Source organism: Ailuropoda melanoleuca, chromosome 7 (assembly GCF_002007445.2).
Source record: "Ailuropoda melanoleuca isolate Jingjing chromosome 7, ASM200744v2, whole genome shotgun sequence".
In the NCBI taxonomy this organism is placed as follows: Eukaryota; Metazoa; Chordata; class Mammalia; order Carnivora; family Ursidae; genus Ailuropoda; species Ailuropoda melanoleuca.
In genome coordinates, this window is record NC_048224.1 from 58,846,441 (window position 1) to 58,872,569 (window position 26,129).

The 26,129-nt window shown below is 55.9% G+C and overlaps 3 protein-coding genes and 4 non-coding genes across 13 annotated transcripts; 2 read left to right on the plus strand and 5 right to left on the minus strand.

Annotated features, from left to right (window-relative positions):
- Positions 1-8: 8 nt before the first annotated feature.
- Positions 9-3,405, minus strand: RPL7A (ribosomal protein L7a). The gene is made up of 8 exons (XM_002920715.4): positions 3,268-3,405; positions 2,583-2,703; positions 1,886-2,035; positions 1,435-1,575; positions 1,155-1,234; positions 713-843; positions 345-414; positions 9-176 (listed from the first exon to the last, which is right to left on the minus strand). Exons 1-8 carry the CDS (start codon positions 3,268-3,270, stop codon positions 72-74), a joined length of 801 nt encoding a protein of 266 aa, XP_002920761.2. The 5' UTR covers positions 3,271-3,405; the 3' UTR covers positions 9-71.
- LOC117803188 lies at positions 509-575 on the minus strand. Its single transcript, XR_004626881.1, has one exon. It is a non-coding gene; the product is annotated as a small nucleolar RNA SNORD36 (small nucleolar RNA).
- LOC117803186 lies at positions 914-986 on the minus strand. The gene has a single exon (XR_004626880.1). It is a non-coding gene; the product is annotated as a small nucleolar RNA SNORD36 (small nucleolar RNA).
- Positions 1,315-1,388, minus strand: LOC117803185. The gene has a single exon (XR_004626879.1). It is a non-coding gene; the product is annotated as a small nucleolar RNA SNORD36 (small nucleolar RNA).
- On the minus strand, positions 2,116-2,190 carry LOC117803189. The gene has a single exon (XR_004626882.1). It is a non-coding gene; the product is annotated as a small nucleolar RNA SNORD24 (small nucleolar RNA).
- Positions 3,400-13,651, plus strand: MED22 (mediator complex subunit 22). 5 transcript variants are annotated; one of them, XM_034664793.1, is made up of 5 exons: positions 3,400-3,546; positions 4,067-4,220; positions 5,733-5,813; positions 6,791-6,999; positions 13,573-13,651. In XM_034664793.1, exons 2-5 carry the CDS (start codon positions 4,098-4,100, stop codon positions 13,649-13,651), a joined length of 492 nt encoding a protein of 163 aa, XP_034520684.1. In that variant the 5' UTR covers positions 3,400-3,546; positions 4,067-4,097. The 5 variants fall into 5 exon arrangements, with proteins under 5 accessions (XP_034520684.1, XP_002920747.1, XP_034520683.1 ...); XM_002920701.4 differs by lacking the exon at positions 13,573-13,651 and adding an exon at positions 9,459-10,223 and having other exon boundaries at positions 3,401-3,546; XM_034664792.1 differs by lacking the exon at positions 13,573-13,651 and adding an exon at positions 11,762-12,138 and having other exon boundaries at positions 3,411-3,546.
- A 478-nt stretch (positions 13,652-14,129) lies between these two features.
- SURF6 (surfeit 6) lies at positions 14,130-22,025 on the plus strand. Of its 3 annotated transcripts, XR_004626635.1 has the most exons (6): positions 14,130-14,493; positions 15,520-15,753; positions 16,337-16,425; positions 17,559-17,759; positions 17,944-20,872; positions 21,437-22,025. XR_004626635.1 is itself a non-coding variant. In XM_011226841.3 (5 exons), exons 1-5 carry the CDS (start codon positions 14,163-14,165, stop codon positions 18,421-18,423), a joined length of 1,335 nt encoding a protein of 444 aa, XP_011225143.2. In that variant the 5' UTR covers positions 14,130-14,162; the 3' UTR covers positions 18,424-22,025. The 3 variants fall into 3 exon arrangements, 2 of the variants coding, with proteins under 2 accessions (XP_011225143.2, XP_034520673.1); XM_011226841.3 differs by having other exon boundaries at positions 17,944-22,025; XM_034664782.1 differs by having other exon boundaries at positions 17,950-22,025.
- Positions 22,026-26,129: the final 4,104 nt, after the last annotated feature.

A 26,129-nucleotide genomic window follows, 5' to 3' on the forward strand; every position in this document is an offset into this window, starting at 1 on the left:
AATGCCAATTGACACTGGCTGAAAGACAACTTTTTATTACTTTTATGTACAGAAAACTCAATAGCATCCACTTAGCCCAGTTTGGTGGCCAGTTCTTTAGCCTTTGCCTTTTCCAACTTGGCGATGCGAGCCACAGACTTCGGCCCCAGGACGTTGCCTCCCCAGTGGCGGCGGATCTGCAACAACAGAGGGGTCAGCGTGGCCTCCTTCAAGGCTCAGGCTGTCTCCTACTTGGCTGCTCCAAGTCCTTCATCAAGGAGGACTGCCCAGGACGAGCCGGGTCAGCCAGTCCTGACGAGAGGCCTGACGCACCCAAGAGTGTTTTGTGTCAAGCTGCTGCTTACCTCATCGTATCTGTCATTGTAATTGGTCCTGACGGCTTCCACCAGCTTTGCCAGAGCGCCCTTGTCTTCCCTAAGAAAGCCGGGAGGGTATGTGGGTCATTAGCTTCTCGGTTACCTCTCCAGAAAGCAGGGACGACTTCATCGTCAACCCCAACCACAAGCCCTTTGCCTCAGACACAGTGCGACCACATGGCTTATTCAGGTGAAGAAATTCATAACCATCATTGGCAAAGATTCAGACGAACATATTCCTTTAAGGTATGACGTTTGGTCTTTGGTATAAAATTCCGAGACATTAAATCAACTGGGGGAGGGGGTGGCTGAGCCCTACTGACTGGTGCGAGGTGGGGGCCACCTTGCATACTTACGAGTTGACCTGTGTGAAGGCGACAGTGGTGCAGGTCTTCCTGTGGACCAGACGCCCCAGCCTGGCCTTCCCCTTGATAATGCAGTAGGGAACCCCCATCTTACGACACAGGGCAGGCAGGAAAACCACCAGCTGGAAGACAACATTAGCTCTAGGGTGCATTTTGACCAAAAGCAAGAATGTAAAAGCTAAGTCAATAGCCATTGCTCAGGGTTAAAAAGCTCATGTACTCGCACTTCAGAGTTTAATTCAGTGAGAAATCCACATCATCGCAATGACAGCTAGCAGTTGGACCACCTGTCAGTACTATCCTCGACGAAAAGCTATCTCCCCATTTTGGCCTAACATGCCGGACTCAACCACCAGCTTTCCCCACCCTGGCATGGACGTCACAGACCCAATCTAAGTCCGACAACCAAAGCTTAAAAACAAGTAAGACGTACCTCAATGGGATCCACATCGTGTGCAATCACTACCAGCTGAGCCTTCTTGTTTTCCACCAAGGTGGTGACAGTGTTAACCCCTAGGACACACAACCAGTTTGTATGAGCAGTCCACAGGGCCTGCTCTGTTCACAAAAGCAGCTCTCCTCTGGGCCCAGCTGTGACTCAGGGTTAAAAAGCTCGATTTTACTCTTCACAGTGATTTCAGGTGAAGAAATTCATGCATCATTGCCAACAGCCTGCCCCACCACTCACCCTCTGTGAAGAGGAACCCACTCACCTGCTCGAAGGACAGGCGGCCTCTTAGTCGGGACATCCCCTTTGCCTGCAGCTTTCTTCTCAGCCCGGGCCAACAATCTCTGCTTCTTCTCCTGCTTTGTCTCTGGTCGGTACTTGTGGGCCAGCTTAAGCAGTTGAGTAGCTGCAAGAATCGTCAGTTTAGGCTTGTGTTTTAAGCTCTGGTCTGTGCCACTTGACGTAATGCTAGCTCACTGTCCTGAAAGCAGTCCAAGAAATCTCCCACCACGTATGTGACATGACCTCTTCGGCCAGGCCACCTTACGTTCTGGAAACTAAACAAGATGTCCTCAATTTTAATAATCCAATTTACCCAAAAATACCCACCATCCCTTAAAAGACCTTCGATGTAGTAGTGTCACACTAAGGAGCGTAACGTCGTCCCGGTCCAAGAAACCCCTTCTCGATGCTGGTTTTGTGCCACGGAACCTCACCTGTCTGGCGGTCCAAGGCCTGGGTGAACTGGTTAATTGCGGGAGGCACTTTTAGACGTTTGTAGAGAATAGCCCTTTGCCGCTGCAGCCGGATGTAGCGGGGCCATTTGACAAAGCGGGTGAGATCCCTTTTGGGCTGGATGTCCTGTCCTGAGAAGTTCAGGGCAACACCGTAAGTGAGGCTCAAACCCCCGTGGGGTTCGTGTCTGGTGCCATTCAGATGGTGTAGGTGCATCAGCGATCTTGGTGGTTTCAAGCGTCATCACTATCTCTCAGATAGCAAATATTCTTTTACATCATCTGCACAAACACCTGGGATCACATGGATACCCTGATACCTCCCCTCCTCAACCAGGGAGCAGCCAAGCTGTCCGCCAGCACAGTGGCCCAAGGGCCTCTGCTCTGAGACCGTGACTCTCCAGGGCCAGGCTGAGTCCCCGTGTCTGAGCAGAAGCAGAGTGGTGCTCAGGTGGCTGCAATGAGGCCACACCCCGTGCACCATCATCACCCTCATCTCAGCCCAGGGAGTAATTACAGCGTGGAAAATGAGACTCCCATTCAGGCAGCTCCCACTTCAAACCCACTAGAAACTGCCTGTAGGCACAGGACACGACCCTCTGCTTGCTCGGTAAGCTAACGCTCTTTTCTAGGAATCACATCAAGACCCGTTCTCGCCCCCCACCCCCATCTTACTCACCGATGCCGAAATTCTTGGGCCTTTTCTCGAACAGGGGATTGACCACCTTCTTGGCCTCCTGCTTCTTCACGACAGCAGGGGCCGGGGCCACCTTCTTTCCCTTCGCCTTCTTCCCTTTCGGCTGGGCAAGAAAGAACCCGGTTAGACCAGGTCCTCCCGTCCCCGTGCGAGCCCTCGCTGGCTGCCGACGTCCGGGTGCCCCAGCAGCGAGCCCGGCGGCCGCCCGCGTGCTTGTCAGCGATCCTGGCGCTCCAGGACCAAATCCCTCCGCACCCCCTACACGAGCCCGGGCGGCCACGCGGCCACGTTCGTCCGCGACGCCGCGCACGGGCCGAGCCGCAGCGTGCCCCGTCCCGGAACTGCGCGCCCCTTAAAAGCCCGGCGTACAGCGCGCTGAACCCCTCGCTCGAGGCCCCCGGGGCAGCCCCCAGGGCGCGGAAGACCCTCGGCCCCAGCGCTCCGAGCTCCGCATTGCGGTGCTGCGCTCCTCGCCCGGGCCCTCCTCCTCGCACTCCCGGACGCAGCCTCCAGTATCACACCCAGCCTGACACCTCTCAGCCAGGCCCCGCGGGGGTCCCCTAACGCCGAACGGTGGAGAGACCCCCGCACGGCCACGCCCTGAAGAGGATGGCAGCGGATAGAGGCCGGACCCAGCACCGACACAACAACCCGCAGGATCACTTACCATCTTGGGCTGCTGGAGGAGAGAGAAAGAAAAGGGAATTGTGGGTAATATGTAGGCGCCCTCGGAGATCGCGAGATCTGGCGCCTGGGCGGGATTTCGAATTTAAAGGGACAGGACTGCTCTCGCCCGCCTCCGCTCGGGGGCGGTGCCTTAGCGCGAACTCCGCGGCGAGTCGGAGCCGGCGGCGGGGAGCCAGGACTTCCGGAGAGGGGCGCGCGCTCGTCTGCACCCCGCCCCACCCCGGCACCCAGCTTGGCTGACCCGGGCTCTGCGGACCAGGTGGGGGCGTTGGGGCGTCGGGGCGGGGTCGCCGTCTTTTCTCAGGTGTGATCCCCCTACCCCACCCCCCCACTACAAAGTGGCTCCCAGGCCTCGAGTTTGGTCGGTCGGCGGCGCGCAGGCCCTGGGCCAGTCTGCCCGGAGCGCGCAGGCGTGAGGCGCCCGGCTTGGGGAGGGAGGGTGGTCCCGGCCGAGCGCCCCCCGCGCCCGGAGCGAAGAGGCCGTGGGCGCGGCGGCCCTCTGGGGGCGCGGCGGAGCCGGGGGTGTGCGGCGAGGGTAGAATCGAGGGGAGGCTTTGGCGGAGGGGCGGGGGGTGGGGGCCCGCAGTCCTCCCGCCGACGCGCGCGGGGCGGGCGCTGCCGGGTCGGGGCCGAGAGCCCGCGGTGCGCTTGTGTGCCGACCGTTGCACGAGTTTGTTTGACGGGAGGGGGCTCTCCCGAGATCGCGGTTCTCCTGAGCTGGGGGCACGGAGGGTGGGCGGCTGGGGGTGGCTCCGCTCACGCCGGACTCTGGCTCCCAGGTGCCGCCGCCGCGCTGCCTGGGGCCCCGCCATGGCCCAGCAGAGAGCCCTGCCGCAAAGCAAGGAGACGCTGCTGCAGTCTTACAACAAGCGGCTCAAGGACGACGTCAAGTCCATCATGGACAACTTCACCGAGATCATCAAGACCGCCAAGGTGGGGGCGGGCAGGCCGGCTCCTGCCCCTCTGAGACCAGGGGGAGGGGTCTAGGTTGTGGCCAGTGGTGAGCTGAGTGGCCGGCGTGCTGCGGTCAGGTGTCACAGGGGTGGGGTCTGCTTTTATGGAGCCGGTGCTCTGTGCCAGGTGGTGAGGATGCAGCTGTGAACGCACAGTCCAGGCCTTTGTCCGCAGAGGGAAGGTATTGTGGGTGGGAGGGGGAGGGCAGCAGGGGTTCGGGAGTAACAAACAGGTCAGCCGATAAATAAACAAGCCATCTGGTTGCGGGCCCTGGTGAGATGGCCAGGCTTCTGCGTCCAGCGCCACTTAACGAGCGGCGTGGGTCTGGATGGGGACCGGACTTCTCCGCGCCTCCGTTTCCCCTGCATCCTAAGGCCCTTCTGTCGACTGGGTGACTTCGCTGTGTGAAGTGGTTACCGTGGGGCCTGAGGGACGCCCAGACGCGGTCGCTCTTGCGCCCGCGTGCAGTCAGGGAGAAAAGTTGAGGAAGGCTCCTCCAGGGGGTAGGAGGGGCTGTCTGGATCAGGTTGGGCAAGCCTTCTGGGCTACGCTGCCGCAAGTGGGGGTGCATCTTGAGACCCCCATAGACCTCGGAAGGCTTGTTAGAGCCATGATGAAGAAAGCTAGCTTGTCTTCTGTGTGCATTCACTGTGTATCACTCCGTGTGGTGAAAGCTATCACATCCTATCGCATTTAACCTTCCCAAGAGCTCTGTGGGGCAGGTACTGTTGTCCTCTTCGTTTTCAGAGGTGGAAACTAAGGCTTGGAAAACTCAGTAATTTGCCAAGGTCATTCTGCTAATAGCTGGCAGAGCCAGGATTTGAACCCAGGAATCCAGCTCCTCACTTTAGGATGCCCTGGCAAAGCCCCCTGTGGAAGCCCTGTCCACATGGCTGGGTGGGATCCGTGAGTAGCCTGCAGTTTGGACAGGACAGGACAGGCAGCACTCCTGGCTCCTCTGTACGCTGTCAGAGACACCTTGGGTACAGTCTCTGAACTGTCTCTGCCTCAGCTTTGCCCACCTGTAAACCCAGGATGGCGGTCCAGGTTTCAGTGTGAATTCCACAAGATAACGGAGGTTAAGCCCTTTACGTGGTGCCCTGCAGCCTGGCAGTGGTCAGTAAACAGTTGCTTAAAAGAAACACATTGTGCCTTTATGCATTCAGCAGCTCAGTTTACTGAGTGTCTGAGCTCATGACCCCATTTTGTACCGAACAGGGCTCCACACCCCAAAGACCTAGCCCTCCCTGCAGGTGGCATAGCAGTCAGGGTCCACAGGCATCCACTTTCCCGATGAAAGTGCCCCCGAGCTCCTTAGAACAGGACAGGAGCACGTGAGGCTGAATGCCGGCCAAGGTCTGGTCAGCAGTGCCTGGCGGAGAAGGCGAAGTGGACACAGGCAGGGGGCAACAGGGTGGGAGTCCTGCAGGGGGCCAGTTACCTGTGGGCTGGGCACCTGCCAATTCTCGACTTTTTTTGTCTGCCCTCCAGATCGAGGACGAGACGCAAGTGTCGAGGGCCACTCAGGGTGAGCAGGACAATTACGAGATGCACGTTCGAGCTGCCAACATTGTGAGTCACTAGGTGGAGGGCGGGGCCCGGGCTGCAGGAGTCTTGTGGTCCCACCTTTGAGGGGGTGGGGGGCGGGCAGGCAAACCACTTCTCAGGAGACTCCGCTCAAGAGGAGGGCTATCTGGCAGCTGTGCGAGGGGCGCCTGACAGTCGGCCACGTTCATCACAGAGTGCTGTGCAGTGGTTGGATAGGGCTTGACCAGGATGCCTGGGTGGCTCAGTCAGTTAAGCGTCTGCCTTTGGCTTGGGTCCTGGGATCGAGTCCCACATGGGGCTCCCTGCTCATCAATGAGCCTGCTTCTCCCTCTGCCTGCCGCTCCCCCTGCTTATGCTTTCTCTCTCCCTCTTTCTGACAAATAAATAAATGAGATCTTTATAAAGGGAAAAAAAAAAGGAAGAAAGGGGTTAGCTCTTCCTTGCTGATGCGAAAGCTCCTAGAGATTCCTTATGAAAGCAAAAGGAAATTGCCGAACAAAACAAGATGTGCAGTTTAGTCCCTTCTGATGTCACAGAAGCAGCACATCCACCAAGCGTTTCCGTAGGTGTGTGCCCACAGGTGCCCATGCATAGGAAGAGCCCCGGAGGAGTCCTGCCCAACTGGCCTGCTTGCGGCCCCCAAGGAGGCGCAAGCAGGCGTTACACACGACGGTAGTCTGATCTGTGGGGCTTGAGGCTTTGAGAAGCATAACCCGTGTCACGAGGGTCGACACCCCTGCAGCAGCAGCCAGAGTGAGGGGGGACTGGACAGCTGGTGGCGCTGCCTTGCAAGCACGCCCTGCAGTCAGGGTGGGAGCCACGGACCTTGTCCTCCAGTGGCTCCCTTTCAGTTCTCTCACTTCCACGACGACCCCGCGAAGGTCAGTGTTGTAGTCCCACTTGACAGATGAGGGAATGGAGGCCACTGCTCGTGCTGCGTCAGGCACCCGAGGGCCGCTGTGGCTTCCTCCCCACGCCTGCCCTGGTTCTGATGGCCACAGGTCCGAGCCGGTGAGTCCCTGATGAAACTGGTGTCTGACCTCAAGCAGTTCCTCATCCTCAATGACTTCCCGTCAGTGAACGAGGCCATCGACCAGCGCAACCAGCAGCTGCGAGCCCTGCAGGAGGAGTGTGACAGGAAGCTCATTGCCCTGCGCGATGAGATCTCCATCGACCTGTACGAGCTGGAGGAGGAGTATTACTCCTCCAGGTACCGATAGGGCTGGACCCTGCGCAGAGCACGCCTGGGGGCCTGGGCCCAGCCTGCAGTCCTGAAGGCCCCGTTTTTGCAAACCCTTCCTGGTCTTGGCAGCACAGACGTGTGCCCAGGTTTCAGAGCAGAGCTCACGGTCAGAGCGATTGATGGACAACTTACGCCGACTGCCAGACCCTGGGCAGCAGGATGAAAATCACAGAACTTCAGGGGTTGGGTGGGCCAAGCCCCAGAGGGGAGGGCAGAGCCGGCATTCCTGCTGGGGCCGCCCATTGCCTCGGTCTGGGCCTGCGTGCTTCTCTTAGCTTTTTAGTCCTAGCTTTTTAGTCCGTATTTCAACGTTCCAGCCAGGCCTGGGCTAGCTTCTCTGGACAGCCCAGGCTCATGACCAGAGTGTGCAGGACGCCAGTGCTCGCCTAGGGATGCGGTTCCATGGGGACGTCCCCGAACCGTCAGTGTGTGTGTCAGGGTCCACGGTGGTGGGAGGGTGGGAAGGAGGAAGAAACCCGAGCAGAGGATGGCCTTGAAAGCTGGGCCTGAGGCACTCGGACCACTGAGTTCCTGTTCAGCTCAGCCTGGTTCCCAGACCAGATGCTGCCTACACGCTAGGCCCATGCGGGGCCCCAGGGATATAGCAGTGGGCAGGACCCGTCACCCCAGCCCGTGTGCACCACTTGGAATCCTGAAACCGGAGTCATCTGAGCATGAGGGGTCCTGAGAAATCAGAGTCCTGGTATAATTTACATGAGGGAAACTGAGGCTGGAGACTTGGAGGAGGCCTTGCACCTCTGTCCCCATTAGCTCAGAAAGTCAAGTCTCAGTTCAGAGGGAGTTGGTGCCTTCATGCCCTTCCCAGACAAACATGTCCTTCCTGTGGTAGCTTTTTTAGCTGCTCCTTTCTGCCCCATGGAGGCCATGCTGGGGCCACAGATGCCCACAGCCAGCATGTTCTGTGGTCTGGGCCTTGGTTTCCCTGCCCCATACTCAATGCCAGCCCTCTCTGTCCCTGGCCGTCTTGGCTTCTATGGGAAGGGACAGTGCCACTGTCCAGCAGGAGTGGTTCTAGACTTTTCCAGAGGGTTCTGGGGCCACCTCTGGTCCCTGATACCCATCGGCTCAGCAGACATGCGGCAAGTACCTCATACACACCAGGCCTTCAGAGAAGGGTCCAGAGTGGGTCCCTGGAGCGGGAAGTGGGGTCTGTATCTCAGACCATGCAAAGGACATCGACGGTTCACGGCCCCGCAGATTTTGCAGAATTCCTTCATGTCCCTGTGTTTGTTTCCTGCTGCCCCCAAGGGCTGGGCTTGTGGACTGAGTGGTCACAGGACAACAACTTATTCCTGCCTCTCGAAGTTGGAAGACTGGATGGGGGGTGGGGGTGAGGGACCTGCCCAAAGTCATTTTGATAAGACTGCAGGGGACCCAGGGGCCTGAGTACCAGGCTTCCCACGTCCTGCCCCATCAGTCTCCGGTTCACCAGGGGGATTCCTAGCTGTCCCTAGTGCCTTGGGAGGCTTACATGTGTAAGGCCAAGGCTCAGTTGAGTCACGGCTGCCAAGCTGTGTGCCCCTCCCCAAAAGCCCCCAACACAGGTTGCCGTGCCCTGCATGCCTGTGTCCACGCTCGCCCGCTCTCTGCTCATGACTCACTCTTTCTCCATCTCTCGCCCTCTGTTCTCCTTGGGATGCTGCTCTGTGCCCAAACCGCTGAAGGCAGGAGCAAGGGAGGGAGTGAGGCTGGGGTCAGACAGGTGTGGGACCTCCGGGCTCTAGTCACCCCTCGACAGCCCTAGTGAGCCATCTCCTCACCAAGGTCTTCCCATGTCCAGGCAGGCCAAGGCCGACCCTGTGTTAGAGGCAGGGAGACTGAGTTCAGGGGGCCTCGAGGCCTGTTGGCCACACAGTCGGTACAGTGATACAGCATGTAACTCCAGAGCCCCTGGTTCTGTCCCCCATTCAGGCAGAATCCTGCCGGGCAGAGAACCCAAAAACAAGACAGGGTCTCTGCTGTTGGGGTCCTCGCAAAGTGTAGTGACTGTGGAGAGCCCACAGTGAGCCCTGGATGCTGGTTTCCAGGGCGGCTGGAGCCAGGATGGGAGGCAGCGGCACGGGCTGGCTCAGCCGTGTGGCCGGTCAGTTGGGAAACAGACTTGGTCAGTGGGAGGGACCTGCCAAGGTCACACAGCCTGCTGGTGGCTGGTCCTGGAAGGGCCCCATCCCCATAGGATGCTGTACTGGACCCCGAAGCAAGGGCAGCCCCAAATTCCCCCATAGCCAGGGCTGCCTGGAGAGGGGCCAGCACAGAGAAGAGGAGGGGAAAGGCAGGTTTGGGGTGTGGTCTGTGTTTTCTTAACTCTGCTTCTATCTTGCTTCCCCCGCCCCCTGCGCCCCGCCCCGGCTTCCGTCCGTCTCTGCCTGCTCCTGTCTCTCCCTGGGTTTCTGGTGGCGGAAAAGCTCAAGTCTTTGTGAAGCTCATGACCTGCCTCTGTGCGAAGCGTACTGGAGGCTGGACCTCGACACAGACTCTGCTGATGGCCTCTCGGCCCCTGTGCTGGCATCCCCGGAGCCCACCACTGGCCCCATGCAGGCTGCGGTCCCTGCCCACTCACATGCCAGTGGCCCTGGCCCCTCGGAGCACACCTGAGCCTCGCAGGGCTCTTTTCCCTGTGCCCCTAGGTCTTTAGGAAGTCTGGTGTCCCCACCGGGCTTTGGTCCTATCAGCCTCGCTTCCCTTTGGGGAGCTGCAGTGGCCTCCTTGGGAACTTTAGCCCAGGGACAGCTGCCTCCCCCACCCCCGTGTTGGGGAAAAGTAGTTCCCCAGCCGTTTCCAAGGTGGCCCACCTCCCTCTGAGTGGTCACCCCTGTTCACGATCCTCCTGGCCTGCTGGGCAGAAGGTTCCTGGACAGTCCTGTTGAGGTCCCAGTAGTGGGGCAGGAGGACGTCCTGCTATTTAAAAGCTGCAGAGTGGTGCTCAGAGTGGACAATATTAGTCAAGTCCAGATTCCCCCTCTCAGGCCAGGTCTCCTGTGCAGAGCCATACCTGCTGCCTTGTCCTGAGGGTCCCTGCACTAGCTGACTGTCCCCACAGGGCTGTGGCGGGGGGAGAGAGATGCTACCTGCTCTCGTGGAAGCCAGGACCAGGACCTTTCTAATTCCGCCATATACGTTCTGGTAGTTTTGTAATAAGACAGTTGAATAAAAACAGCACTGCCCTTTTGCATTGGTTGGCTCTTTTTTGCTACTCCTGGCCCACTCTGGGACTACCCGTGGTTTCCCAGTGGCTGTTGGGAGAGCAGCTCCTAGGCTCTGCCTGGACAGCCTTGGGCTTGGGCAGGGACTTGGTCAGTTTGGGGCCATGGCTGCACTGCCATTGCCTAGAACTGCCTGGGACCTAGTAGGCCTTAATATTTGGTGATTGAAAAACCGCTGCCATTACTGCACATTATGTACGATCTAGGTGCCTGTAATTCTCGTCCCCTCTAGTCTTCTCTGCACCTGGAGTCAGTGCTGTCACCTGCACTACTGGGAGGAGTGGCCACGGGCTCAGAAGGGGCTGAAGTATTGTGTTTGCAGTCACTGAGCCAGGAAATGAAACAGCAGAAACCAGGCCTCAACCCACGGGGAATGCTGGGCCCAGTGCCTCGGTGCCAGGCTCACTAGAGAAGGGGGGTCACACCAGAAGAACTGGGACGTCAGCCCTGTGCCCTGTCACCAGCAAGCCTTGCCTCCTCATGAGGGAGCCATCAGTCAGTATGTGGGGGAGGTGACAGCCCACAATCCTCTCAAAGACAGGGAGGGACACAAGCTGAATTATGCCCGGTCCCAGACACCCCCCCCCCAATAGCCAAGCAGAGGCACCACATAGGTGGGAGCGTGAGGCCCAGCCCTGGCTCTGGTCCTCGTTTTCTGGGGTGGCCTGGGGAAGTTGTTTTCCCATCGGGAAACTAGGTGATGATCTCTTCCCGAAATACCTTAATTGCAGAAATAATTTGTACTTAACACTAACGAAGAAAAAGGGATTACAGCCAATGTTAGCCCATGGGGGGAAAAGGCTGGAAGGAGTGGACCAAACCTGATGGTGGCGTTTCCAATGTCTTCAATTTCTAAACACCGAGCAGCAGGATCTCTGCACCACCCGTGTGACGCTCTCCTGGGCTCGGGCTACTGTTCCCGTTGGAAAATGAAGTTGTTTCTCCCCTCCTAAAGTGAGGCAGCTCTCCGCCACCTCTTCCTCTCCAGCCCATGGCCCTGGCAGCAGAACTCACTGGAGAAATGGACTGTTGGCAACTCTCCCTTGAGCCTGCTTCCGACAGGTTTTGTCTCCATGATCCTGGCCAAGCTACACGTATTAGGGTCACCAGTGGTCTCCATGTTGCTAAACCCTGGGTGGTCCTCCGTCATACCACCTTGGTATCCCAAGTGTTTTATTCTGAGAGTGTTCACACCCCTGGCGAAGGTATAACGGTCGCATAAAGAACACCCACACAGACGCTTCTCTGGATTCGCCTTTTGCACCTTTACTTGCGCTCTCCTTTCTAAAAACCACATGAACGTCAGCTGCAGGCCTCATGACTCCTCACCTCTCAATACCTGCCAGCTTGCCTCTCTAACAAAACCATGGCCCAAGGCCAGCATCAGGCCCAAAGTGAACATTATTCCCTAATATCATCTAGGACCGTGACACATTAGATTTTCCCCAGTTGTTCTCCAAATGTCTTTTTTTTTTTTTTTAAGATTTTATTTATTTATGTGACAGAGAGACAGCCAGCGAGAGAAGGAACACAAGCAGGGGAGTGGGAGAGGAAGAAGCAGGCTCCCAGCGGAGAAGCCCGATGTGGGACTCAATCCCCCAACGCCGGGATCACGCCTTGAGCCGAAGGCAGACGCTTAACGACTGCGCTACCCAGGCGCCCCTCTAAATGTCTTTTTATACTTACTTTGATTTTGCATTGCATGTACTTACTATTTCTTACAGTCTTTTGAAATCTAGACCAGGATCAGGGTGGTGGTCTGGGGTGAGTCAAGTACAGGTCTGGGTATACTTTTTATTTATTACTTATTTTAAAAGATTTATCCATTCATCTTATTTTTTTTTTAAGATTTTTTAATTTCTTTATTCGACAAAGATAGAGACAGCCAGTGAGAGAGGGGACACAAGCAGGGGGAGTGGGAGAGGAAGAAGCAGGCTCATAGAGGAAGAGCCTGATGTGGGGCTCGATCCCACAACGCTGGGATCACGCCCTGAGCCAAAGGCAGACGCTTAACTGCTGTGCCACCCAGGCGCCCCTATCCATTCATCTTAGAGAGAGAGTGCATGAGCAGGGGGAGGGCAGAGAGAGGCAGAAGAGAGAGGGGGGGTGGAAAAGGAAGCCGACACCAATAGTCAGACACCCAACCTACTGAGTGCGTTCCCCACCCCACCCCACCCCCGCCGGTATACTTTTAAGGGACAGCCGACAGGATCTCCTCAAGGACTGGGTGTGGGGAATGAGATAGCTAGAAACAACTTAACAAAGAGAACAAGGTCTGACCTATGTGCCTCGAAGCATGGAGTGGCCTAAACTGAGAGAAGGCAGGCAGTGAGGGGAGAGGGGGTTCCGTACATACCCATGAAGATGTGTCTCAGATGTCCAAACGTGGGCCTGGAGTGCAGGGGAGTCATCAGCACCAAGTCAGGAGCACTGAGGAGGGTCACTAGGCTGTAAGAGTTGACAGAAAAGGGAAATGAGGCCCAGAGAGGAGAGAGCAGGTGCATAGGAGGAAGGCCTGTCACCTGGGGTTCCTGAAGTCATGTGAGGGCAGGATTTCAGGGAGGAGGTAGGATCAGCTGGTTAAACCCTCCAGACAACTCTCACGGAAAAGGTCACTTAAAATTAATAAGGCCCATAAATCTAGATTTGCACTCGGAACTCAACGTTTTTCTCCCTGCCTCTCTGCTGGCATCCATCAACCCCTGTTCAGCGAAGACCTCAGGAAAGCCTCGAAGACCTCCCTGGAGATGGTGACGCAGGACAGAGAGCCCCACACTTGCGGCGTGGACCGAAGTCCCACTGAAAGAGGCTCCCTCATTCCCCTCCCCACATCCCTGTCCCTCAGTGCATCTTGCTTTGATGGTTAAAACTGACGGAGCCAGGAAGAACATGTTTATGGCTCAGTGAGTGTGCTGTATAGACATTACACTGTGTGCACTGAAAATCTGTGGGGAATAACATGAAGCCATCCCCTCCTCAAAACGGCACCACATGGCAGAGATTAGGAGTAGAAAGCTACATCCTTACTGTTTCAAGTGTAACTTATCAGAAGCCTTTTCAAATAGCTTTTGGGTTGTAATTTATAACTACAAGCCCCAGTCCCCCAACCCTTTCCCTGATGCATAGTGCAAGGCCCCCTTCCCTACTCACCTCAGGCAATCCTCAAAGGGCTCTGGGTTGTGTCAAAGCTTGTCATCGCTATGAATTAAGGAACCTGGTGCAGTGGTTTCCAGCCTTAGGCTGGGTGAACACTCTTCTCCCTCCCCTCGTGAGCGAGCTTTCTTTCTTTTTTAAATATTTTATTTATTTATTTCAGAGAGAGAGACGGAGAAGCAGGCTCCCCGCTGAGGAGGGAGCCCGAGGCGGGGCTGGATCCCAGAACCCCAGGATCATGACCTGAGCTGAAGGCAGACGCTCAATCGACTGAGCCGCGCAGGTGCCCCCGCCCTCGTGAGTTCTTAAGGGAGAAGCCTTGTTGTAAATCTTCGTCTGTGATCGCACTGTTCCGAGCCAAGATCCCAGTAGGTCTTCCCTGAGCGCCCCAGCATCCTCCCTCCCAACACCACCCGGACCTTTCTCCTGAGCACTCCCCGTTACCCGACTCATCCTGCGCTTGTCTTACTTTTTACCCGTCACCACCGAAACGCAAACTTGTCCACCCGTGCGTGTTTTCTCCAGCGCTGGGAGCACGCCCCGCACCTACTAGGTGCGTGATCTTCTCTGAGCGGACGTGCTCTCGCCGGGTTCCGCTTGGGATTCGAGTCCCCAGAGGCCTGAACCACGTCCGGTCGGTCCTGTTGCCCCCAGGTACTGAGCGCCTACAGTGGACGCGGCACAGCGCAGGGGGTGGGGTGCGCAGGCGTGACCACCAGCTCCCTCCCGGTCCGCGAGGGGAGGCCGGAGACCATGGAACCCGCCCAGGACCCACAATGCTTTGCGCACCGCCCCGCGCACCGCTTCCGGCGGGGCCAGGCTTGGCTAATCGAGCACCGCGCGCTGGCGACTCGGCGCTCCGCCGGCGGCGCCTGCGCAACGCGCCGTTTCCGGCGTGGGTGGCGCGGCGGGAGCTGCCGGGTTAGTGAGGGTGGCGTGGTGTCGCGGTCTTGTGTGTGCCACCCGAGGAGGGCCGCGGAGGCTGCGGCCATGGCTTCTCTACTCGCCAAGGACGCCTACCTGCAGGGCCTGGCCAGGAAAATCTGCTGCCAGCCCAGCCCGGAGCCGCAGAAGCGCAAGTCCGGTAACGCGCCGCCCGGGGTCGGGTCTGGCAGGGCTTGGTGGCGGGGGTGGAGGTCTCCCCGCACTGGACCCCGTAGCCTTCCGCTGGATTAGACGGGTAATGTGGGAAACAAGCCTGTAAGATTCAATGAAGACAAGCAAGGGGTCTTTCAAGTTGCCGCTGTCTCCGTGTCGTGGGCATCAGCCTGGGGGTTCCGGGGGATCCAGCTCCGTCCGCTTACTGGGCGGGCAGCTCCTGCGGGGCTTGGAGGTGGTGACCCGCTAGAGTGGTCAGTGTGGGGAGAAGCAGGGAACCGGGATGTCTCCTGGCAATGAGGGTTTACGGGGCAGGGGTGGCTAGGAGGTCGATACACAAACAGGTGAAACAGGCTGGTCTGCCAGGAGCTGGGACTGGGGAGTGCTGCCTGGGCCGGGAAGAGGGGAGAGTGGCAGGGGCTGGCAGGGAGCCAGAGAAAAAACGACCTTTTGTTTTTATGCAAAGCAGACGTGTTCAGTATGCAAAATTAAAAAGTGAGTGTTTTTGGCCGTTGATTATTTTAGGTTTATGTTTTTTTTTCTCCTGAGTATATCTTACGCATTAAAACACTCTGTGTACTTGTTTTATCCACATAAATGGTCCTTATTTGAGTCGTTAAAATGAAGCCTGTGTCATTTTGATGGCTGCACAGCACTTTCTCGTGTAGCAGGACCTTAACTTGCCTTCGTAGGTGGGTATTTAGGTTTTCTTAGTTTTTCCGTCAGACAAGTTTATGTTGAGTATTTCTGAGGCCATATCTTCGTGCGTATCTGGAACGGATTCTTACAAGCAGACTGCTGGATCACGCATGGATGTTTTTCAGGGTTTTGAGATGTGTGGCTGATCTGCTTTCTAGGGTTTGTGGGTGTGAGCTCTACAGATAAGGGTGGGTCCTCCTCCTTGATTCGCTCTGAGCCTCCTTTTGGGATCAAGGCTTTTGCAAGAGTTTTCCTGCCAGTTGAATGGGTCACAAAGGTTAGGACTGCAGCCCTTTTTAATTTTGTGTTTTAGCCAGCAAAAGTCAACGCTCAGAAGCTGCTGGGCCCCCAAAAAAGAAGAGGAAGAAAGCGCAGAAGAAATCCCGGGAGCAGGAGAAGGCTGTGGAGCTGAAGACCCAGGCTGTAGGGGAAAAGCCTCCAGCACCTTCAAGGGCCAGAAAGCCAGCGGTACCTGAGGAGGGAGAGGCCTTCCGCTCCATGGGATCCCCAGCAGATGGGGATGTGGAGCAGGGCCAGCTGAGATCAGGTGAAAATGTGGTACTCTGTGGTTCTAAGAGAATAGGGTGCCGGGCACCCTGGAGTAGCTTGAGACTTTCCAGAGAATGAGCTTTCAGGGGACAGATCCCGGGGCCTCTGTGGTGGATGAGATCCCTGGAAGTACAGAGTGGTTCCAGGCCATTTGGCAACTGGGTCTGGTGAGGGGCAAGGTCATGTCCCCCTGAGGACCTGGAGCGCAAGCTTGCCCTGCAGAGCCTCACTGCCCGCAAGTGTCTAAAGGGGAGTCACAAGAGCTGACCTGTGGAGAGATGTAGGGAAACCTAGGCTGCAGAAGTTGGAAGAAACGAGAGATGGGTTGGCTTGACCTGTAGGAAGTGTTTTGTCATACCACACAGGGGTGTTCTGTTCTGGAGGGCGTCCTGGGGGTCAATCCAGCCTGAAGAAGTGGAGTAGAATTTACTGGAACTGCCCTGCAGATGGACGAGTAGCCACCTGGTCGTGGGGGTGGGGGCAGCATGTGGAGGTTCAGGCTTTGAAGCTGGGCCTTGGGAAAAGGGACGGGATGGTCAGGGAGGGGGTTTCTTCTCAGCTCTCCACCTCCTTCCTTGCAGATACCCGGGTCACGGAGCCCGATTCTCTGTTCGCCCTGGATGTTGTGCGCCAGCGGCTACATGAAAAACTGCAGGAGGCCCGGGGCCAGGTGAGTGGGGAGGCCGCTGGGGTGCAGGGAGAAGTGTGGTTTACTGCGGTGATTGCCCTGCTCTGCCTAGAGGGGGTGGTGCCCTGGTGTTCTTTGTGGGGTTGGCTGCCAGCTCTGCCAGCCATTGTGGGGCTGACAGGAGGGACTTCAGCTGTTGTTCCCACCGTTGCAGCAGGTTCTGCCAGGCTCTTGGCAGCTTTGTTCAGCAAGAGGTCAGCTATGGTTTGTGACATCACGGGGAGCCTCCGTTCCCAGGGTCACTCGCCTGTGCTGGCCTGCAGATTCCTTGTGCCCTCGGAAAGAGGCTTAGCCTCCTCTCTCTGGGAAGCTACCTTTGCTGAACACCACACCAGTCAGTACTTCTGTCCCCCGAAGCGTCACAATAGCTCTATGAGGTACTCAAGGGCCTGAGATGAGGTGATCTCCACAGCGAGCACCAGACCTGAACCAGCCTGGGCTCTTTCTGCTAGCAGTGCAGTCCTCCCACTCAGCCAGCACCTGCCCTTTCCTGGGGACATGCCCTGGGGCTCTTGCTGTGTGCAGACTGTCCCCCGGCTTCTTCGTGCATCTGCCTTGGTTCAAGCCCAGGGGTCATTCCTAAGAAGTGGTCCAAGCTCTGGGCCCGGCCCTCCTGCACGCAGGTCTGGGTCAGTCTGATCTAGGGTTCTCTTGTTGGCCTCTAGAAGGAAAAGTTCATTGGCAAGAGAGCAGAGGTCAGATATGTCACCAGCAGAGTGGTGCCATGGTCAGCACGGCACTGAGTCATTCTGACCTGCTGCCACGTTCTAGTTGGTGGCTTCAGCTAAGCCTGTGTTTCTCATCTATGAAATGATGCAAGACACGTTCCCCGCGTGACCGTCAGACAGGTAGAATAACCGTGTTTGAAAAGCGCGCTGGTGGGATGAGCCTGGGGACTGGAAGCTATGGTTCTTATTCAGGGGTTCTCCTGTTCTTTTGGGGGTCCCTTGTGTTGTAGTTGATAGGTCATCTCACAGGGGAACGCTGAAGTCACTGGGCATTTCGCCCTGCTGAACAGGCTCCTCACCTGCTCTCCTGCTCTGATCCCACATTCCAGACCGGGGCCCCTCAAACTGGAAGGACCGCGTATGTGAGTTTTTGCTTTTCTCCTCCAGGGCCACACCACGGAGCTGTCTCCTGCTGTCTTGGAGAAGAGACGGCGGAGAAAGCAGGAGCGGGACCGGAAAAAGAGGAAGCGAAAGGAATTGAGGGCAAAGGAGAAAGCGGCAAAGGCCGCGGAGGCTGCCGAGCCATCCCACGAGGCGTCCCATGAGCCGCCCCACGAGGAGGTGCCACCAGGGCTGCTCTTCAATAAGGTGAGGGGCGGGCCCAGCCACGGAGTGCAGGGACCCGGGCTCCACCCCGGCTGGCTGTGTGGCCTCTGGCCCGCAGCTGCCCATCTGCAGAGTGGGGTGCCTGCCCACGGGGGTGCTTGTGAGCGTTCAGGGGAGAGGCACCGCAAAGCCGTCATTCACTTGGGTCGCACCCCTTACTTGCGAGGTGGAGGTGACCGAGGAGCCAGCAGCCGGCAAGGCCCAGCGCCGGCAGGAGAAGAGGCGGAAGCTGAAGGGGAACCTGGCGCCGCTGACGGGCAGGAACTACCGGCAGCTGCTGGAGCGCGTGCAGGCGCGGCAGGCGCGGCTGGAGGAGCTGCGGGACCGGGACGAGGGCAAGGCCCGGGAGCTCGAGAGCAAGATGCAGTGGACCAACCTGCTGTACAAGGCTGAGGGCGTGCGCATCCGCGACAGCGAGCACCTGCTGCAGGAGGCCCTGAAGCGCAAGGAGAAACGGCGCGCGCAGCGGCAGCGCCGGTGGGAGAAACGCACGGCCCACGTGGTCGAGAAGATGCAGCAGCGGCAGGACAAGCGGAGGCAGAACTTGCGCAAGAAGAAGGCGGCCCGGGCCGAGCGGCGCCTGGACAAGGCCCGCAAGAAGGGCCGGATCCTGCCCCAGGACCTGGAGCGGGCCGGCCTGGCGTGAGGGCCTGCAGCCCGGGCGCCCAGACCTCATCCCTGACCTGGGCTCCACTCCCACCTCGTGTGACAGCGGCGGGAGCTCAGTCTGTGCGGTCTAGGCTCCCGGCAAACGGGGCTCTGTGGCTTACCCCACAGGCTGGGTGGGAGGGCTCAGCTCCCACGTGAGAAAGAAAGGGAGAGATGTGGAGAATGGAGGCCTAGATCCTTCAGGAAAGGGCTGACAGGGTCTGGGTTCCAGCCTTCTCTTGGGAGGCCACAAAGCTCCCCAGAAGTTTGCAGGGTGAGGAAGGCGTGGTGGGCATGAGGGTTCTGGGGGGCACTTCATTGGCTCCTTCCCCTCCACACGAGCTGGGAAAGATTGGCCTTTGGGACTGTCCGTGTGAATCCAAAACTCACCTGGAAGGGAGGAAACTTAGAACTGCTGTAGCCCAAGCCCAAGGTGGCATTGGCCTCAGGTGACTGCCAGGGGCGGGACGGAGGACGTTGGGTGTGACTGGGAGGGAGTTCTGAGTTTATTTGTAAGAGGAGCAAAAATTAGAGCTTAAGGTAAACACGCATATGAAAAGTTAAGATTAAGATGCCTGCTGGGGACGTCTGGGTGGCTCAGTTGGTCAAGCACGCCTGACTCTTGTTTTGGCTTAGGTCCTGATCTCAGGGTCCTCTGAGCCCCACATCAGACTGCACCCTCCGCGCGGAGTCTGCTTGAAACTCTCTCTTCCCCTCCCTCTGCTCTTGCTCGTGCTGTTTCTCTAAAATAAATAAGTCTTTTGTGGGGAAAAAAAGATGCTGGCTGGAAGCGTGCGCTGTGCTGGGAGGAAGGGGAGATGGGGTGGGCTGGAGGATGTCAGTCCAGGAGGAGGCGGGAGCAGGGCTAGAAGCTAGGCGTTGCCGAGGCGACGGAAGATGCCCAGGGAGGCGGTGGAATTGCATGCACGTCTGCAGACAGGCAGAACTGCTGCAGACGCGAGACCGGGGGGATTTCATGGCTCGTGAGTAATATTTCAGTAAAGCTGTTCATAACTGTCTTGATTGAGCTCCAGTTAAGAAGCAGACTGTAAGGGAAAGGCTGGTGTGGCCATACTGGGCAGAGTGGACTTGAGGGTGAATAGCTCCGCGGAGGGTAAGGTATGTCAGGGCGGGATCGAGAGGCTCCGTGCCCGCAGCAGGCAGAACAGTTCTGACGCCCCCAGGGATGGAGCTGCACGTCTCTCCCGGGAAATCCGCTCACAAGCAAAAGCAGAGGATTTCTGGTGCCTCTCAGGCCTGGAAACACCAGGCAGTACTCCGGTGGATACGGAGGGTCTAGATGAGAGTTGATGTGCTTGATCTAAGGACGCAGAGCCGTGTTTCTGGAAACAAGGTGCATACTCTCCACCCCCATCTGGAGCAGCAGTGGGAACTGAGCGGCTGGTCCGTGAAGCAAGCTTTCCATTTCAGTGAGTCGGGGTCCTGCCAGGCAAGTCGTCTGGCCGTACCATGATTCAGTTGTTAGAGCTCGGCTGATTATAGAAGTTCCATGTTCAGAAGTTTAAAAACGTACTTCTGAGTGACGTGTGGGTCATTGTGGGAGGTGGAACCTAACTCCAAGTGTCCACACTGCAAATGCCCTGATTCACCACCCCGGCCTCCCCAGGCCCGGCCAGTCACGCCCCTCCCTGGCCCAGAGCTTCAGGGCTGCTGGTGTGCGGGGCAGGGCGGCGCGTGATGTGTTCTGGGGCGGGTGGCGACACAAGCAGCTCATCCCGGGGCAGTAGTGGACGATAGCACATGGACGAAAGAAAAGGTCAGAGAGTTGCAGAGTGGGTCTAGGAGACCTGATAGACACCTGCTGGGTGCTGTGTGCCTCAGGTGTGAAAGAACTGAGTACAGCATTGTGGGAGAAAACTTCCAAGAGCTGAATGTGAGAAACGTTTCCAGAACCAAATGGCGGTGGTCCTCAGTTTCAAAGATACCCCGTTCCTCGGGCAGAGGCAAGTGAATGAAGATTGCCCTAACCAGAACCTCTCCTGCACGGGAAATGGGGTTCTGACAGTCCCAAAGGTCGTGGTAATATGAAAAGTAATAAGGGGAAAGCTCACTAAAATGGAGTCAGGAGGCCAGAAATAGGAGCTCTCGTGCACTCTGCCACCCGGAGTCAGTTACAGGAAGAACTGTCATGACGCACCCCGGCACAAGTGTCCTCCACAGGAGGGAATTGTGACTACAGACCCAACAGGGAAGGACGGACGCTGCTTCTCCTGCGAGAAATCCACTACCCAGCAACTCAGCCGGTGAGAAACCGCCCTCGCCCCGAACTCCTGCTTTTCTCCAGTGGACTTTGGTTCAGGACAGCCCCTTCTAACTTCCTCATAAAATAACACTCCTTTCTTTGTTGGACTTGCCCGCGCTTTTGCCATAACTTGCATGTCCTGAATTGCAACTCTCTGCTATTCCCGAACGAACCGATTTTGCTGGTGAAGTACCTGACGGTTTTACTTTTAAGGTCAGCGGTAGTCTCCTTTTGGCACTGGCTCTTCGGGTGAGGCTGGGAAGGAGGGTCACAGCCAGGCCCCCCTCCTGCTCTAGGGCCCAGGACTTGAGCTACTGCACATTCAGAAATTCAGTGAGGGGCTGTGACCGGTCAGCTCAAATGAGGCTTCTGTTCACCAGACCTGGGGGTGGGGGTGGGGGGTGGTCTCCAGACCCCGGTGGGTTGCCTCATCCAGTTCACTGCACTAGTCTGGCAGATAGTCACGGGAAGCTTACCTACATGGCCTGTGGAAATAAAACTTGGCTGCGTGTTCTCTGCCTTTGGGTCATGACACCTGCGTTGGCCCTGGGATCTCAGTCGTCGTCTCATACCAGCATTCCAGCTTCAGAGAAGAGCCACCGTGCTCTTTGCCAAGCTGTGCGAGCTCTGCTTGTGGCAAAGGCGTGTCTTCCTGACCATCTGTTTGGGGGATGAGCGGGTAACATGGTAAGGCTCCTCTAACAAGCCTGCCTCTCCATTGGGGTTTCTTCCTTTTCTGTTATTCCAGGGAATTTCTGGAAGCTTCACTTACCTTATGTGGACCTCAGTGGACTCCAGGTTTTGTTTGGGCAACAGGAAATCCCTGAATCCTTCCTAGTGCCCTAGCTAGCCCATTGAACCTTGATTCTAGATGCAAGCCAGTCAGATTGCCTCCCTCCTTCTGGCCAAGCACTTCCAGGATCAGCTCCCATGTATTTCCCTGATTTTTTCGATATAAAGCAGCAAATGTTTCTGCTCGGTGAGCTGAACCTTCCTGCTTTGGCATCGTCATTGGATGCTTGGGGTCCGATCTGCTGGTAGGTTTAGACACAGGACGGTGAGATGGCCTTGGGGATGAGGCTACTGGCTCCTCACAGTTTTGCTGAGAACCTGAGACTGCTCTGGTAACCTGGTAAAGTTTATGTAAGACAGGCAGAGGACACGTTGGATCTGAAAGCTTTTGTCTGCAGGCGCCACGTTCTCACGATTCACTGCCCAAAACGAGTCACATGGCTGCACCTAACTTCAGGGGGTGCAGAAACGCAGCCTACTCGGTGTCTGGAGGAAGGGCCGGGATGTTTTGAAGAGGCTGATACCTCCTGAGCAGGGCCTGCCTGCTAACCACTCTTGGCACGAATTCTGTGTGAATTAGGGCTCCTAGCTACAAGCTCTAAGTGACAACTCTGTTGATCTAAGCAGAAGGGGGATTAAGAGGTTATGGCACACCCAACTTAAAGATGTCAGCATAAAGCTGGTATTTCTTCTTTCAGAAAGCGCCAAAGCCAACTAGGAAAATAGGAACAAAACAAGACTATGTTAGTTGTAAGTAGGAGGCATTGAGGTTCCCCCCCCATACAACAGGTGATGGTGCGGAAGCCTGTAGGGGTTGAATGGGAGCAAAAGGAAGTGAGGAGGGGCTGTCCTTGGTTGTAGATCTCCGGGAGGGTTGATGAGTCCTTTTCTCCACGGTGCAAATACATAGCCTGTGCTAACTCCGAGAATGTGAGAGGAAGTCTGGCAGCCGGAGACTGTGTGGGAGTTTGGTTCTGGGAAGCAGAATATGGCACGGGACAAAGACTCAATAAACCACCCTGGCTGGAATACCTCTGTGTTGGGGGCTGGGGTGACAGAGAACGTTGCTTTGAGGACATTCCTACAACTTCCTTTTCTCTCTGACTCAGGGATAGAAAAGCTGAAGTTTGCACATCCAGCCCTGGGTTATAAGGAAAATCCTGTTGCTCTAGATGATAATTTATGTTTCATCCTGCTTCAGTGATGCTGGCGCAAATACCTATGCCAGGAGGAGCCTTATTCTGTGAGTTTCAAAATGGGAATTTGCATGAGATGTGTATAGTAATACCATACGATACAAAGAAGACAAGAGCCAGTAACAGGTGCACTCGAAGAACCTAACCAGAACGCTTTTTTGCCAATGAATTTTCTTAAATATTTCTTCAGGAATAAAGAAAAAAAACCCAATCACCTCTATAAAGAAAGCCCAAAGTGGAAAAACAACCTTATGGGTGAGATAGTGAGTCAACAGAAGGATTAAAAAATGTCAGACAAGGGGCACCTGGCTGGTTCAGTAGGTGGAGAATGTGACTTCTGATCTGAGGGTTGTGAGTTCGAGCCCCACATTGGGTGTAGAGGTTACTTAACAATAAAATCATTAAAAAAATTAGTCAAGCCCAGAGAAAGAGTGGAAGAAAAATAAGTCATCACAGAAATAAAATTAGAAGGAGCATCTGAAAGAATAAACCCTCCTAAAATTTTACATGCTGAGAGGCATAGACAAAACACGTAGGGAAGCAAAATGGAATAAAGCCTTAAGAAAGCGCAAAGAGAAATTCCAAAGTATTGAAAAACCAACCAAAGCTGAAGTTCCTTCAAAGCTGTAAAAACCAGAACAAACAGGAAGAACGGCATGGCCTAAGCAACCACCGCAGCCATGGCTGATGATCCGTTCTGTTCCCTTATCCAAGGGAAGGAGTTTCCACCTGGACCACAGAGCGAGCCTGAACTCAGCAACGGGTAGAAGAAACACACTTTACAAAGACATGAGGCAGGTGGGCTCACAACCAGAAGGTTCGGGAGGAAACCGGATGAACGGGAAGAGGAATCCCCAGGCTGTGCTCGTAGTCCCTGTCGCCACTGACTTCAGGGACCAGAGCCCAAGTTGAGAAAAAGACGGCTTCTTAGGACACCAAGCGGCGTTCTCAATGGAGCCAGGGTAGATGCGCCTCTCTGTCCCCCGGACAGCACATCATCGACGTGTAAAATGCAAGGGGAAGCGGGCTGAATCGGCTTCAAGCTATTTATGTCTGTTCACTCAAATGAGCTAGACACGAAATAATACCGAACCTTGAAGTGACAGGATCACCCATTCAGGCGCGACGTGTATCCTGAGAGTGGACAATACAAATTTTCGGATACTCGCGGAATGATCACAGTTAGGAATGTACACGACCATTTACTCACTATAGAATAAATCTTAATACACTTAACGAGTGCTGCGGGCAACATTAGCATTCTCAAATTATAGCAAGTAATAATAATAATACAACAAAAAACCGCTACCCTCCAGTGATTTTTAAAAATCTCAACGACTGGGAGGAAAGCGAGCGGACGGGGAAACCAGAGTCGGTGGGCTGCAGCTGGTGCCATGCTCAGAGTGAAGAGTGTCAGGTCTGGGAGGGGGAGGAGACAGTGGACACAGGATTTCCTGGATCTCCTGGAGGAAGACTCCCCTTGACCTGCCAGAGCTGGACACTTGGCGGGGCTTCATAGAGCATCTGGTCTAAGCAACAAGCAGCCACTTACGTATGGAACAGAGACGGGGGCTGGGGGGGGCGGCATGACATTCCAGGTGGTCTCTGCCCACTACGTGGGGGCTGCCGTGCTGTCCTTCCAGGCCTGGCCCCGACTTCAGAGCTTGATTGTGGCGTGCTGCGGGTCCGGGGCTGAGCTGGCTCCACGGCCCGACCCGCCAGGGATCCAGCCTCCACCCGTACCGTGTGCAGCAGGAGGACTCCGTGCTCAGAAAGCAGCCTGTCCCAAAGTCTGAGTCTTAGAACGTGTCCTCCCATGGCATGAAAATACTCTTCCTTGGAACATGAGGACCCCAGGGAGCGCCAAGAGCCTGTGGCACCTTCCTGTCATTACTTCAAGTATTTGTAGCCACCTGTCACCGTGCCCTGCAGCTTCCGGCTGTGACCCAGTTCTGAAACCCCTCACCCCGTCTGGCCTCGCTGCTGCCTGCAGTGTCTGCTACAGCCAGGTGCCCAGAGTGCCGGCCCGACGGGTCTGGGGTCGGGGGCCCGGGGTCTCATGTTGGGGTTCTGGGGTCAGGGGTTGGGGGTCTGGGGTTAGGCGTTAGGGGTCTGGTGTTGGGGGTTGGGGTTCAGGGGTCGGGAGTCTGGTCTCTATTCTTGATCTTGGTGCCAAGGTTCTTTTGACTTACTCAACCAGCACCCTCTTCCTCTGCATTGTTCTGTGTTTACATCTCATTTTATCTTCTTTCCCCCTCATTTTGACATACCTTGGATTGCCTTTTTAATTTTTTTAGATTGATTAATGTTTAGAACCCAAAAGATTCATCTGATTATTTTCTTTTTTTATATATATATATATTTTATTTATTTGACAGAGAGAGAGACAGCCAGTGAAGAGAGGGAACACAAGCAGGGGGAGTGGGAGAGGAAGAAGCAGGCTCACAGCAGAGAAACCTGATGTGGGGCTCGATCCCAGAACGCCGGGATCACACCCTGAGCCAAAGGCAGACGCTTAACCGCTGTGCCACCCAGGCGCCCCTCAACTTTTCTTCTTGAAAAAAGTTCTTTTTTAGAGCAGATTTTTTTCCCCCTTGGACTTTGCCTCCCCATGTGCTACTTTCATAAATTTTTTGTGGATGTAGAATTTTTATGTGTTTTGTTTGAGTGTAACTTAAAAATCCCATCCTGATGTGACTAAGCCTACACGAGCACTTTCTGGCACTTTTCAAAAGCTCACAATAAGAGCTTTTTCTTCAAATGAACATTTAAATTTTAAAAGGTGACCTCAATGTGCAAAGACTGATTTAAAAATCTCTCGCTGCCTTTTTTTTTTTTTTAATTCACACAAACCAGGATAAATCCTAGGACAGAATTCTTCAATGGGCAAAATTATCTTCTAATTTGGCAAAAGGAAAAAGTCCCACACAGACGGACCCCCAGACTTGGCCACGTCTAGTTGTTGGCTCCCCGGGGTTCTGCCACGAGGCTTCCAGGGCTGTCGTAACCTCTTCCGTCTGGTCTGTGTCCATCCGAGCCCCACCTTCCTCTCCAGGGCATGCTGGAGAGTGGTGTCACCAGGAGAGGTGGTACATAAGGGGGTCAAGTCGGGCAGGGGGCAGGATGTGAATTGTGTTTCGGACGATCCCAATGAGGTAGACCGGTGTGAGGACTTAGAGCGCACGGGGAGAGAGAAGGAGATGTGGGGAGTCCAGAACCTCGGCAGTTCTCACAGACCGTCAGGGGTGACCCCCTTTCCTCTGCTTGGGCTTTGGCCTCATCGGTTTATCACTGGGAAGTGTGCAGCGTCCTCAGGGCTGGGTGGGCATGCTCCCTGGATGTCTGTGTGTGAGCACTGATGGGTGGAGGAAGGAGGGAGGGAGGGAGGGAGGAAAGGAGGGAGTGGAAGAAGGAAGGAGGGAGGAAGGGAGGAGGGAGGGAAGGAAGGAAGGA

Excerpts from the sequence above, each read along its gene's own strand:
- RPL7A (XM_002920715.4), bottom strand. Across the intron at positions 1,576-1,885 it reads GGCCTTGGACCGCCAGACAG|CTACTCAACTGCTTAAGCTG; the intron begins GTGAGGTTCCGT and ends CGATTCTTGCAG. Across the intron at positions 177-344 it reads ACAATGACAGATACGATGAG|ATCCGCCGCCACTGGGGAGG; the intron begins GTAAGCAGCAGC and ends CTGTTGTTGCAG.
- MED22 (XM_002920701.4), top strand. The coding sequence starts at position 4,098 with ATGGCCCAGCAGAGAGCCCTGCCGCAAAGCAAGGAGACGCTGCTGCAG. Across the intron at positions 4,221-5,732 it reads AGATCATCAAGACCGCCAAG|ATCGAGGACGAGACGCAAGT; the intron begins GTGGGGGCGGGC and ends TCTGCCCTCCAG. Across the intron at positions 7,000-9,458 it reads GAGGAGTATTACTCCTCCAG|CTCAAGTCTTTGTGAAGCTC; the intron begins GTACCGATAGGG and ends GTGGCGGAAAAG.
- SURF6 (XM_011226841.3), top strand. The coding sequence starts at position 14,163 with ATGGAACCCGCCCAGGACCCACAATGCTTTGCGCACCGCCCCGCGCAC. Across the intron at positions 15,754-16,336 it reads GCAGGGCCAGCTGAGATCAG|ATACCCGGGTCACGGAGCCC; the intron begins GTGAAAATGTGG and ends CCTTCCTTGCAG. Across the intron at positions 17,760-17,943 it reads CAGGGCTGCTCTTCAATAAG|GTGGAGGTGACCGAGGAGCC; the intron begins GTGAGGGGCGGG and ends CTTACTTGCGAG.